The following is a 13,336-nucleotide window of genomic DNA, read 5'->3' as shown; positions in this document are numbered from 1 at the left end:
AGAAGATATAATGGATATTTCAAAAACAGTTAATGGCTAGAGATTTTCCTGACCTGATCTCTTCTTGAAGCTTCTTGAGAAGAAAGTCTTGAGCATTTATAACTTGCCACAGATTGACACTGTCTCCAGGGTTAAGTGCTATTGAGTTTAAAATGACCCTATTTGGCCCATTAGTTATCATATTCAAAAGGCATGTCTGCAATCAAGGCAAATTAGGCTCCAAATACGTTCAAGTGGATAAGCAGGAGACGGCAAAGAAAGCAGAAGAAGCCTGAAAAGGAGTCTGTGTAAAATGAAGAAAGTGAACAATAAGTTAGCTGAAGTTTTTGTAGTAGGTAATTAGTTTGAGTCTAGGGATCATTAAAGCTCACACAAAAACAAATGTATTGTTTAATAAACACAAACTTCTAATAACGCCCCGGGCAAGGATTGTCTTCCTTTATTTTGTTTTATTTTCTACCTCACAAGCTGTAGGCTCAATAAGTACTTTTTGTATGTTTTAAGTCCTGTGCTGTCCTCTGTGGGTTTTATGACCCATGCCCTGCAGCAAATTGTTTAGCCTGACAATGGTGATGCATTTCCCTCTCATCTAAACACAAACAATTCCAAATCAAATTCTTGAATACTTATATGATTATGGATTTAAAAACCGTCTCTCTTGTCTAAATAAATTTAGAGTCTCCAATATATTACCAACTGCAAGAATTATTATTGTATTGGTATAGTTTAGAATAAACCAATTTTATTTCTGGTCTACCTGAAATTGTTTAAATCAATATACTGAAGGGTGGAGTCTAGGATTTAAAAGAAAAAACATATAACCTAGTGTACAGTATATCAGTCTTACTTACTGACTCTTTACAAAGCTGTGCTTATTGTTGTGCATTGTAAAACTTTATCAACTAATTCTGGATTTCTATTTTTTTAAATTAACATAACCAACATGCTTTAAGTATTGTTACTGTATGTTTGAACTTGCAAGATAGAAAAGAACCAATAGATCAGGGAAAAAGCATGCATTTGAAAAAATGGTGGGTCCCGATATCTTGTCTAGGAGGGGAAGTAGAGAGCTCATAATCTTATGCAAGTCTTTTTATAAGGTCAGGGATGGAGGCTTTCAAGTAAGAGGCCTAAATGGAAGCCACCTAACTCTTTGAGTAATTGGAGATTAGGAGTTGCCAGGAGGCTATGTTTTCTGTTCACCACATAGTATTTTAGAGTGAAGTTAGTCTATCATTTTATCACTACATAACTCCTGGGCACTGCCTAAACATCTCCTTGGGAGTTTATTTGCTAGATAATAAGTAACTTGGTGAAGTAAGAAACATCAGCCAAGAAAAGAAGACTGAGGGTGTGGAGAAGCAGGCTAATTGTTCCAAGTGCTGCTGTGTATACCAGTCCTATATAACAATGTAAAATTGCAATGCTTATTATTTTTTTTTTTTTACATTTTTGTATATTTTTCGTTTTGGCTATTGTATGTTTCTTACCTATATCACAAAAATAATCTGTTTCTATTTTGTGCATGTTATCAGATGCATGGGACTTGAAATATAAACACGTACATTTGTTTGTTCAATAAAGTATTTTCAGTTTAATTAATCTAATACCAGCAGAATAATAAGAAAAAAATGATAGGGGAATTTATTGAAGGTTAAATATCCAATGCCAAATAAAATAAATAAACAAAGCGATAAACCTTCTTTCATTTTCTTACATAATCTATTTAAAATGACACAAATTAAAAGAGATAATCAAACAATGTTTAGATTGTACTCTTGGCTATTTATTGCAATAATTTAAAACAAGAAAAACATGTCATTTTACTGATAATTATAATAACATTAAAAATATACATTTTTGTTTTGTATTGCAGAAAAACAAAATCCATCATGGATAAAGACATTAGGAGAGCAGCAGGAAGAAACAAACACGTTGTGCTGTTTCACATTTTTCAACTTCTTTTGGGACTCCTGCTTGTTAGCACTCTGCCTACAGACACCTTGAAGCAAAACATCCCGAGGCTCAAGCTGTCCTACAAAGGTGAGCTAATTGAATTGTTCTTGTCGGTAGGTGACAGTTCTCTTCCTCAAATGATTTATATGTTAGAAGCAGGAAGCTATAAACTCTTTACTTGCAACCGTACAAAACTGTACTGTAAGAAATGGGCTGCTGTTTTAACTGCCCTCATGGCAATGTACAACACACACCAGCCCAGCTACATATTTATGTTATTATTAATATTACTGCATGTCACAGTAATAAATTAATTACAACAAAACAAACAATGCAGTAGATTTCAAGATGTGAGGACCAGCCATATCTTATTGTTGTAGTATACAGTAATGTAGTTATTATGAGTATAATGCAAACCAGTATTTTGATTTACTTATTTGTATTATGTTAAAAAATGCAATAGGATATTATTCTGTAGATAGCTCAAACAGTCTTCTGGGTCTTATGGTTTACAATGTTGCTGACTTTGCTTCTTTTTCTTAAGCATTGCTCTTTGAATATTATTATATTGGTTATTAACGTAATATCTAATGTATAATGATTATAGTATTCTTCTGTCTATAATAAAAAGAAAGACAGAAGTGGAAGAATTCAAACCTCCATTCTCAGGATCGGTCTATTCTTACTCCATTCACAGTAAGCATTTTTAAAGGGTATTCAAATAAATTGCACAAGTTAAAATGTATGGTATTCATAGTAAACACAAAGTGTGACAATCTAGTACTGGGTAGCAATGGTTAAGCCACAGGTGTACCAAAGAGTGCCTTTGTCACCTAAATCTACAGCTTATTGGCACAACCAATTATGTTCATAGGATTAATTAGTTAATTGTGAATAAACAATGAGTATGCTAATTAATATGATGCATCACAATGAATGTAGCATGGCATCAAAAATGTATTAAATAAAGTTCATATCTAATATGTTTGCACAATAAGCTTGGTAGTTACACGCTAACTGAGCACAAGCTGGCTAAAAAGGGAAGTAGCTCACTGGTATTTTCATGATCATATAGGACTGATCTGGACACAAAAATGTCAAAGCAAAATTTTCTATATGGGTTTTTAAGAGGTCATGCATTTTGGTAATGAGAGAACAGCAGAAGACAAAACAGACTTGTCCAGCTATGATAATTCAGAAGTTGGTGCCAAGCAAACTTCTGCACCCTCTCACCCAAAAGACATTCTTCTAATCCCCTACTATGGTTTACATGGCATTGCAACTGTTATGAATCTTTCTGCAACAGACAAACTTACATGCCTTCATGTAGGCCTAATTTAGGCACATTCCCAGTTATAGCACAGCTAACTAAAAAAAGTGTATATTTCTCTTGAAAACGGTACTATAGGTATCCTTGGCTGGATTGGCAGGATGGTATATTTTGCCAGCCATGCTGCCATTTCAAAAATAAAACTACTAAATGGGATTGGTTCTCCAAAACAGCATTTGAATATTGGGGAACCTTGGTTAGTTCTGTGAAAATTATGAAATTAATTTAACTCATGATTATGCTTTCATGGACATTAGAAGTTCTGGGAACTGAGACATCATACACCAGATTAAGAAAGATAAACACAGTACACTTGACACAAAGTAGGATGTATTCATGCATTCATGCTGTTTATGCCAAATTCTGTCACAGCAGAAACTGAAATTCATCAGACCAGGAAACATTTTTCCAAACTTCAGTCATCTATACTGTATTGGGTCTACTACACCTTCATTTTCCTATTCATATTTGAATGGAGTGGAACTGAACATGGTCTTCTGCTTCTGTAGCCCATCTACTTCAAGGTTCAACATGTTATGTTGTCAGAGATGCCTTTCTTAACATCCCTGTTGTAAAGAACTATTGTTTGATTATTGTCTTTACTTGAGTCATACCATTCACCCTAACCTCTCTCATTAATATGGTGATTTTACCCATAAAACAGCAGTTCACTTGATATTTTTTGTTTGCTGCACTATTCTCTGTAAACTCATTATGCTGTAGAGCATGAATATACTATACCAAGAGGGCAGATATTTCTGAGGTGCTGGAACCACCATGTCTAGCACTAATAGTCATATCACAGTCAAAGTAACTTGATTGATTACTTTCGAATCTAGTTTTGTTAAACTTGACTTATGTATGGATTGTTGTTTGATTCTAATAAAATTAATAAAATGTTAAAAAAAAGAAAATTGTGCATCTTGACCATTGTAATATTTAGTCACACAATAGCTAAGATTCTTGATCATGCCAGCACGCTTCAAATAGTCAGTGATCACACTTGATTGGCTATTAGCAGAAGCCAGCTACTGTATCCGTGTTAACAATTAGATTTACCTATTGAAGTTGTCAGAAAGTGTGTGCGCCTGTTCTAATTCTGTTTAACAGTAGAAAAGGAAAATAGTAGCAAACAATTAGAAAAATTATGCTTCTTGTCCTTTAAGTAATCTATTTAAATTTGTCAGAATTATTAATAAGCATTTTTGTCTGTAAATACTCATATTAGACTATTTGAAGAAATTACCTTAATTAACAGTACTAAATTGGCCCAGTGTAAGTGAATATGAGTGTCTGGGGTGTCCCATCAAAGGTTATTTTCTGCAAAGCACTGGATGCTGCTAGGATGTGTTCAAACATCTTGCCACTCTAAATTTGGATTAAACTTCAATGACTTCAGTGACTTGACTTCAATAAATATACTAATGGATAAATCGTTATCCCTTATCTTGGCTCAAGTCCAAAAAACCATTAACTTCTGCTAGCCTCCCTTGAAAGTATTCATGATAAATTCTTAAAAATGGATTACATTTTGCAACACAACAGGCAATCAAAAATTTTGTAATCTTCTTTTCTTCACCAAGACTAATTATGCTGCTGATTTTCAAACACTTAAATGCTTTATTTTATTTTCATTAGTAGTGATTTTCCTTTTAATGAGTGACTTCCATTAATAATAAAAGAATGAAAGTTTAAAATGTTTCTTGTTATACTCAAGTGGAATACAACCACTATAATAAACACCAGCTAGCTAAGTAGGCTATGCTTAAATGTTGCCTATTTAAAAATGCTTTTCTAAATTCTATTTAATAAATACATTTTGGAAGTTAGACATGTCTTAGTTTAAATAAAAAGGGAATGTTGGCTTAACTGTGTCTGCAAAAGCTGAATAATTATTATCACTAGTTGTGTAATCCTGTGTTGCTCAAGTATTAATTGAAAACCTAGCTGTTAATTTTAGTTTAATTCACCCAATTAGGTAAAACATTTGTTTGTTATCCTTACAGTTGTCAAAAGGATGAATGATTTTTAAGATGTAGTAGATTCAAGTTGGCAGGTTAGTTAATTTGGCCAGTCTACTTTATCTGTCATGTATTTGTAATAAGGGCAAGAAGACTTAAGTCCAAATATTCAATTTTTTTGCAACAGAACACACCACTTTTATTAAAGGTATTTAATATTTCATTTATCAATAAGGATTTTATATAGTTTAAAATATATTCTTTAGATGTAAGCTGTGCAAAGATAGGACAACTAATGACCATTTATGGATATCTACTGCTGAAATTCAGATATATGCCACAGTAAATACAGTTTACAAATATCAGAAACTAATTATAAGATAACTCAAAATGCAGTATACGTTTTAAGATATCTGAAGTTCATTTTAAAATATCTGAAAATCACTTAATGTAAAGTTTCCTGTTTTTTCAATGAGACTTCCCATCCATTGTTACATACCTTCAAATGCATTTCAGGTATTTTTGATTGTATCTCAGAAATCAGAAAATGATCAGAAAGTTGGCAATAGCTTCCTTTCTTTTACAATATATCTTAAAATGCATTTCAGATATTAAAAAAAATTTAATATCTTGAAATATATTTTCAAATATCTCAAATGGAACAGAAACATATTTTAAGATATCAGGAAGGAAATTTGAAACATCTGAAGAAGTATTTTTATCTGTTTCAGATGTGAGTTAATGTGAAGATATCCATTTTGAGATATCTTCAGATAATGACCTGTGAAATTAAAGAGATCTCCAATTTATTTCCAGATATCTTTAAAATGACAGGAACTCCCATTTAAAACATAGTCAATTTTAGATATCTCAAAAAGATATTTTAATATATCTAGTAATGCACAGAAGCTATCTTAAAATTCTTACTGGATCATATATATGAAAATGGATTATACATAGCTATAAATGTTATTTTGGACTACCAAATTAAAAACTGAAAAAAGAAAAACAAATAAATAGAATTACACGTGTAATGTAGCTGTTTCAGATTCCACTACCAACATCCTTTGGGAGCAAAGTTTTACATTTTTTTGAGGTCCAGGATATAATAAAGATCCTATCATTTTTCATGGTTCTCTGTGGGTAAACGAATTAATTAGGAATTATCAATTTTGTTCTCATTAATACCATCTACCACTTTGTAAAGAATGAGTAATTTTTGTTTAATATATCAAAGGCAGAAATAAACAGATGTGTGCTGCTGCTAATCCTTGAGCAATCACCATACAGTTGTGACTGAAAGAAGCTGTTTGATTGGGGATGTAAGATGGCCATTCACAGCATCTGGCCTAGTAAGTTATTTATTTTCATGGCAAATCACAGTGTCACATGCAGCTCTTCAAAATGGAAGAGGTACATTAACCAGATGAGAGACATTTGCAACTAAATATGGATCCTCCTTTATCACAATCCTGTAAAGATCATTGTCTTGATCAGTTTCATTGTTAATTGCAATGCAAAACACAATTTTGAAGAGATGAAAAAAATATTATAGATTCCAAACTTTAAGTAAATTAAATACACAGAAAGTTCAGGAGTAGTGATAGGTCAAAAGTGTAATAAAATGATCAAACTGTAGTATTTCATGACACATTTTCTGCTCCCTAGCCTCCTCCACTTCCCTAGGGTGTCATCAGGATACATAAAGCCTATATTACAGAGTTACACTGTCCCAGAGAGGTCTTAAAACTTTGATGAAAAAAGAAAAATAATGGTCTTATCAGTTTTATTACTTTCCCTTACATTAACTTAGAAAAACAAAATATAACGAAAACAATTATAAAGTTTAGCGTTTTAGTTAAAGAGTTCTAAATAAGGTTTTGAGAAAATAATTAGCACATTTCACAAGAATTCAGTTGGTATTGATGAGAAGGAGCTGATTCTCCTTATCCTGTACACATCCTTACTTTATGTTAAGTTGTCGGCAGCTTTAAAACACCCATTTGTGTACATCAACTTTTAAAGTGACAAAACAGGCCTTATTCTTCTCCAACTTTCCAATGTGAAAAAGACAGAAGAATTTTCAATGAATGTTTAAAGCTTTAAATCAAAACACGTATTTCTAAAACCTACAGTTCAAAATGTCATTAAAAACACAGTCTACACCATGGTATTGGACTCTCCACTGGAAATGGAAGTAGGAGGAAAACTGACTACACTCTATCTTCTGTCAGTTGGTGAAAAATTTTAAAATAACTCTTTCAAAGATCAAAAGGTTGACCTGAGGAGATCTGGAACAATTATGCCTGTACATAGGACACCAAACCAACCAAAATAACAGGTGCCACAAACCTGAACAGACACAGTAAACTTTGAAAAAAAAATCATACTTAAATAGGCCTAAACCTTTCTTAGAAAATGTTCTGTGAACATATTAAACAAAAAGTACATATATTTAGGAATTTACAAATATGAAAACTTTCATTAAAGTCAAAAAACAATGCTTGTTGCATGAAAATATGGGGATGATTTATGGTCAGAAGGGCTTAAATTTGTTGAAGACATCATCATATCTGGAGTCTATGAAGACATGAGAGCAATGTCTAACTCTTAGACTGGAGGATCAAACACTTTTGATAAAAGCTATTCTCAAAAGGGATAATCATACAAACATAAATCCTAAAGTACCCAGTAGTGGTTTAAGAGGCTAGACTGTTCTGAAATGGCCAGCAATGTGTCAGATGCCCTTATTTATCAAGTATCTCATTCATGCAAATCACTCGTTTTCCTGAAGTTGTTGGTGTGATTGGTGGCACACAAATAAAGATCATCGCCCTAGGTGTGGATGAGCACACATATGTGAATCACAAGAAATATCACAGTATCAACCCCTAGGTGATACAGACTGTATTGTAGTAGCAAGCATACTTTAATGAACTTAGGCCGCAATGGATTTGTCATTGGCAGTGAAAAATTACACAGGTACACTGAGCTCTACATTCCAATAACCCCAGGAACATTTGCGTTACAATTTATAGGATCAGGAAGGCTCAAGAAGGCAGGCGGAGACTTCCAGGGCATTAGATAAACAGTGCCTGACAGAAAATAAATGTGGTATCACAGAGACAGACATGCCACATGACAGTCAGGAACACACTGGAAGACTGAATGCAACTGCAGTAACAGCGCAAGAATAGTTGTGGATAGTTTCAGTAACTGTTATTTTACAAGGTGTTTCATAACAGCAGAAAGGTGATTCTTCTGAAAGTATGGCTGTGGATCATTCATTGTTAAATAAATGAATGATCCACATCAATGGATCCACTGTCTTATTTATATTGTATTGTATATATACAATATATTTATTTATATTGTATGTGTCTCAGTCTTTACATCTTGGTGCTTGTTACAGTATTATTCTTGATGCTGTTATGACATGGCAACAACAATTACATGCAGTTTAACACAATATTCTACCTTATTATGTTTTCCTTCTCCTTTTTCTCCTTGTCTTACTACTTTGATTGTTATTATTAATACTAGTTAACATAGCTGAAATACTCGTTGTTGCCTGGGAGGAAAATAAAGTGTTTTTTTCTTTTTAATTGTTTGAGAAAAATATAATAAAAAAACCCCCCACAACTTTAAAGATAAGAATAAATGAAGAAACAATGAAGACTCACTAATTTGCTTGTCTTGCGGTCTTGTATGTACTGTATGTTATCATCCAGTTGAAGCTTGGAATTGGCCAACTCTATTTAATTTCAAAAGCAACAGGGGCATGGTGGTGCTCAAACATAAAGAATGCTGGTAGTCACCTCCAGTTCGCCCGCTGGTGGTTGTTCTGAGTGTCAAGTGGATGATAACATGCATACAAGACTGCAAGATCACCCCCACACTACCCAGAAGGGGGTGGGTTAGGGTTGATTTCACCCTACAGTATTTTTAGTTGACCAATTAGAAACTTGTATACCTATTTTCATGAAAATCGCTCCAGCTTTTTGGAAGTGATGCTGGAACATGCATACATACACACATACATTGACTTTTATACTGTATATATAGATTATTATTATTGTTATCTTTGTGGTGAAGCCTTAGCATTAGTATCAGAAAACTACAAAAATTCACCTGAATGCCATTTTGCAGCTCAAGGTGGCATAAAATCATGATTTTGTTAATTCACAAGCATGAATTCTTACTCGTACCTGGTTGTGGGTGTAGGACACTTCATAACTACTTCTCATGTTCTACTCTGGGGTAGGGCAAATTCTTGTCCTAGTCAGAATTTTAGTGCAGTTCCTAGGAATAATTCTGAGACGCTTGACAAATATGGGCATACAGTAATTCTGAATTTCATTGACAACTAATGGTTAAATCTGAAAACAGCAGTGGGGTTGAAGATATCCTTCAGATATTAAAGAACTGAAACAAGCTGCAGATAAAGTGTGGGGAAACATTTTAACTGAAAGATGCAGGAAGGTAACTGAAGTATACAAGAACAGATTTTAAGTGATTATCCTTTCTATGGGCTGAGCATCTAAATACCTGTTCTTGGGGACCAATTACTTTATTCTTATTTTTCTTATGTAAACATCATAAACTTTATTTTTTTAAATATTTTTTTAAGCTGTAAGTGAAAATAATAAATGCTTCTGTTAATTTTTAAGATATGGCTCAAATTGCTGATTATTGTTACAGTACATAATGTATAATTTACTAATTTCTTAAAAAAATTTATTACTTTCTTACTTTGTGTTTATTGGTTAAGTGACCAGTTTTACATTCTCTGATTTATTAATCAAATTTCTTTGCTTAATTATAATTTGAAATCTCTGGTTACGTACCTGTACTTAATGGGATGCATAGAAGATTAACGATCCTGAGAAAGACTGGTTATTTAATCTGAGGAGAAATAAATCTCCATCACCCAAGTATGTAAAGCAAACATGGTAAAGAATGACTTCAAGCCATTTTGTTTGGAAATTACTTCTTCCATCTTCAGGGTGTACTTTTCTCTCATGCCTCAGGTTGTTGGCAGTTGTAGAGGATTTGATTACAAAGCTCTCAATGAGTTACTGAAGCACAGCTTTTTAAACTAAAGGTTGGTATCGGGTTAATTGGTTAAATAGAGGTTGCACAAAACAGATGTTGCAATAGAGATGTTAGAGGGAAATATGTCTTTGAGATAAGTGGATGTCTAAACACTCAAGAAGACCTTAGGTTTTTGAACCCTCCTAGGGTTATGATTTATGTCCAGGGTTGAAAAGGGCCAAGCAGCTAAGCATCTTTCTACTTGTAGGATGAGGAAAAAAACTAAAAGACCCCAATAAATGTCTACTTTGGTTTAATTTGTAGCAAGCAGTAGTAACAAGGTTACTGGTACTACTAATTACTAATGGTATCTTGTGTAGCCAATGGCTGAAATTTATTGCCGGCCAAACAGAAAAAAGTATTGTCTTTAGTTTTATTCATAGTTTATGCAGCCTGCATGCATTCCAGCTTGTAAGCAGACACACTGTTTAAAATGACTGGTACTACCATTTCATTTGACATTCTTTTGGTTATTTTATTAGTCTGAGCAGATGTTGGCTATAAACATAAAACAAAACAAATCAAATGTTAGTCTTAATGTATACAGTCATTCAGGCTTCTTCTTTAAAAAATATACATCAATCCAGGCATATTCTGAACCTGATGATTCCAGTATTGAATAGCGGAGAGCCAGAGCCTCTCCTCCCAGCAGTGGATGCAAAGCAAATACCATCCTACATACAGACTTGTACCATTACTTTAAATCACAGTTCTCCCTAAACTATGTTTTTGAGACTGTAACCAGAAATTGGAATACCTGGAGAAGAAGTGCACAAACAAGGGAAGAATGTGAAAACTCCATACCAGTGGTGCCCAGACTGAGATGTGAACTCTAGACTCTGAGCTTGTTGGCATCAGCACTAAGTAACGCACTACCATCTTGGCAAATATAAAATGTCAAATTAATTCTGATTTTTATGTTTTGCTTTTTATTGCTATTTCCTTTGGTTGTTATAACAAAGTATACTTGCATGATTCTAAAGAGCAAATGTGAATACATTCTAATTTTTTTTAGATATTTGTAAAATAATAGCATGCCCAAGGTTAAACAATAGCTTTTATTATACTGCAACCAAATAGTTCTAGCTGTCAGTGATCCAATGGATTTTTAGTCATTTTTGTTGCCCTTTACCAGTGTGTAGATTGGCATTAGGAGTCAGCCCATCAGTGGTGTTATCTCCAAACCTTCCCATATCAGATAAAGATTTTCGCTGCTAAAACCTTTTGCTAACAGCCTGTTAATGTGAGTAATGTGGGTATAGCTTGATCCCAGCAACATGCACTTCTTTCTATTGCTGGTTGCACATTATTCCTTTTTCAATGTCTAGGATAGCTTTTTGTGCTGCTAAGAATTCTGCTTCTATGGTGCATGGAATTGCACAGAACTTGTGTTTAAACTGAACGTGCCATATGGATACCTTATACTCCACATTTGAATTTCTGCTTCTGTGGCCATTTTCAATTTGCCCAACACATCTCCCCAGCCCTCCAGTGTTATATGCAGTATCCAATATCCCACGAGCACAAGAGAGATGGAACCAGTGTCTACCAGAGTTTCAAAGAAAACAGACTTGAATTTGCAGTAGAAATGGGAGCTAATCAGAAAGACCCAAGCAACCTACTACTGTATGTTCCCCTTAAGCTGAACAAGTGTGTGGTAACGCACTTTTTTTGTGGGTGCCACACAGTAATTTCAGTAACTGCCAGGTAGGTGTTTTGGCGCCATTCACTCCCCATCCCATGCAGCAATTTAGAAATGCTGCACAGATATTTCTTCATCCACCCATGGCTTCTGAATCTCATTTAGAATTCTTATTGTTTGTGTCTTGGTGCTTAACAGCACTTGATACTTCACAGGGGAGACAGTCCCCACCTATGTCATGGTACCCCTTCTCAAAATTCAAAAGGGGTTTTAAAGAAATTTTTCACAAGGAGTAAGTAACAACTCATGCGTTATTCACATGTGCTCATCAATGCAAAAAATTATAGGGAACATTGGTGACCAATAGTTTAAATGCTTGTTCTAGCAAAGACTTGCGAAATAGGGTGATGTTTTCCTCACTCACCTGACCCACTGAAATATTCCCATGGCTATGGTAGTGATTCTGGACAGATCCAAGCTCTTTAGCCTGGGGTGTTCTGGTTCCTTCTTAGGTGTCATGTATCCTTTACTCAGTGCCCAGCATGGCTGGTAAGGTTTGCCAGGTAAGCACAAGACAACTTTAGCCCTCTTAGTTTTCACAAGTTCATCCCTGAAGCTCCCAGAAGTTTTTAGGCTGATGTCAGCTGTACATTCAGTGTTGCAATCACTTTTAGGAAGGTCATGAGACTTGGAATATCCCTGGTGTCCGTAAATTACAGTTGTCCTCCAAGCTTCTCATAGCCCTTTTTGAGTGAAATGTTGGGTGTGGTATTTTCCACGTCCCGATCTTATTCTCATGCACTGTCACCAGTGCAGTCAAGTCACCCTTGTCTTCTAGACATACATCTAACAATGCATTTGCCACTTCTCCCTCTAATCGAATCCCCATTTCCACAGCTGTTGTCTCTTCATTCCATCGATTATAACGAGCTGTTAGGTGCAGCTTCACATGGTAAGACTCCCACAACAGTTAATCATTGCATCTGGGTAGGCATACCTCCTTATGTGAAGTTGTACAAAAAATTGAATTGTCTTTTGGGTGTCTTCCCCCCTTGTGTTGATGCTGATGTATGCATTTTTGGCAGCCAGGTGTTCTGCCCCTTAAATGTTACCCAGGATGTACCACAAGGAGGCAAGGTAGAATTGCACCCAAGATTCTGAACTAAATACAAGTGGGATAAGTTCCTGGAATTGACAAAATCTGTAATGAATTCCTAATTCACCTGGGTAAAAATGCAAAAAAAAAGGCTTGCTGTGTTTTTTTCAGATGTTCTGAAAGCTAAAAAGCTTCCAAAACACTTCTAGGCATTCTACCCTCAAACCACGAAAGGCCAATGACAAACCCAGAAGCTA

General features: G+C 34.5%; 1 protein-coding gene across 2 annotated transcripts in view; it reads left to right on the top strand.

The window, feature by feature from the left end:
• sema3d (sema domain, immunoglobulin domain (Ig), short basic domain, secreted, (semaphorin) 3D) overlaps positions 1-13,336 on the top strand; it is a 187,311-nt gene that overhangs the window by 48,493 nt on the left and 125,482 nt on the right. For both annotated transcript variants that reach the window (XM_028814985.2, XM_028814990.2), the window contains exon 2: positions 1,877-2,043. In XM_028814985.2, the coding sequence (XP_028670818.2) occupies positions 1,893-2,043 (151 nt within the window). In that variant the 5' untranslated portion in view covers positions 1,877-1,892. The remainder of the gene's footprint in view (positions 1-1,876; positions 2,044-13,336) is intronic.

The sequence above is a fragment of the Erpetoichthys calabaricus genome, chromosome 1, assembly GCF_900747795.2.
Source record: "Erpetoichthys calabaricus chromosome 1, fErpCal1.3, whole genome shotgun sequence".
Taxonomy (NCBI): domain Eukaryota; kingdom Metazoa; phylum Chordata; class Cladistia; order Polypteriformes; family Polypteridae; genus Erpetoichthys; species Erpetoichthys calabaricus.
Note: the sequence above shows the minus strand (reverse complement) of the source record. Positions and strands in the feature narration are given on the sequence as shown.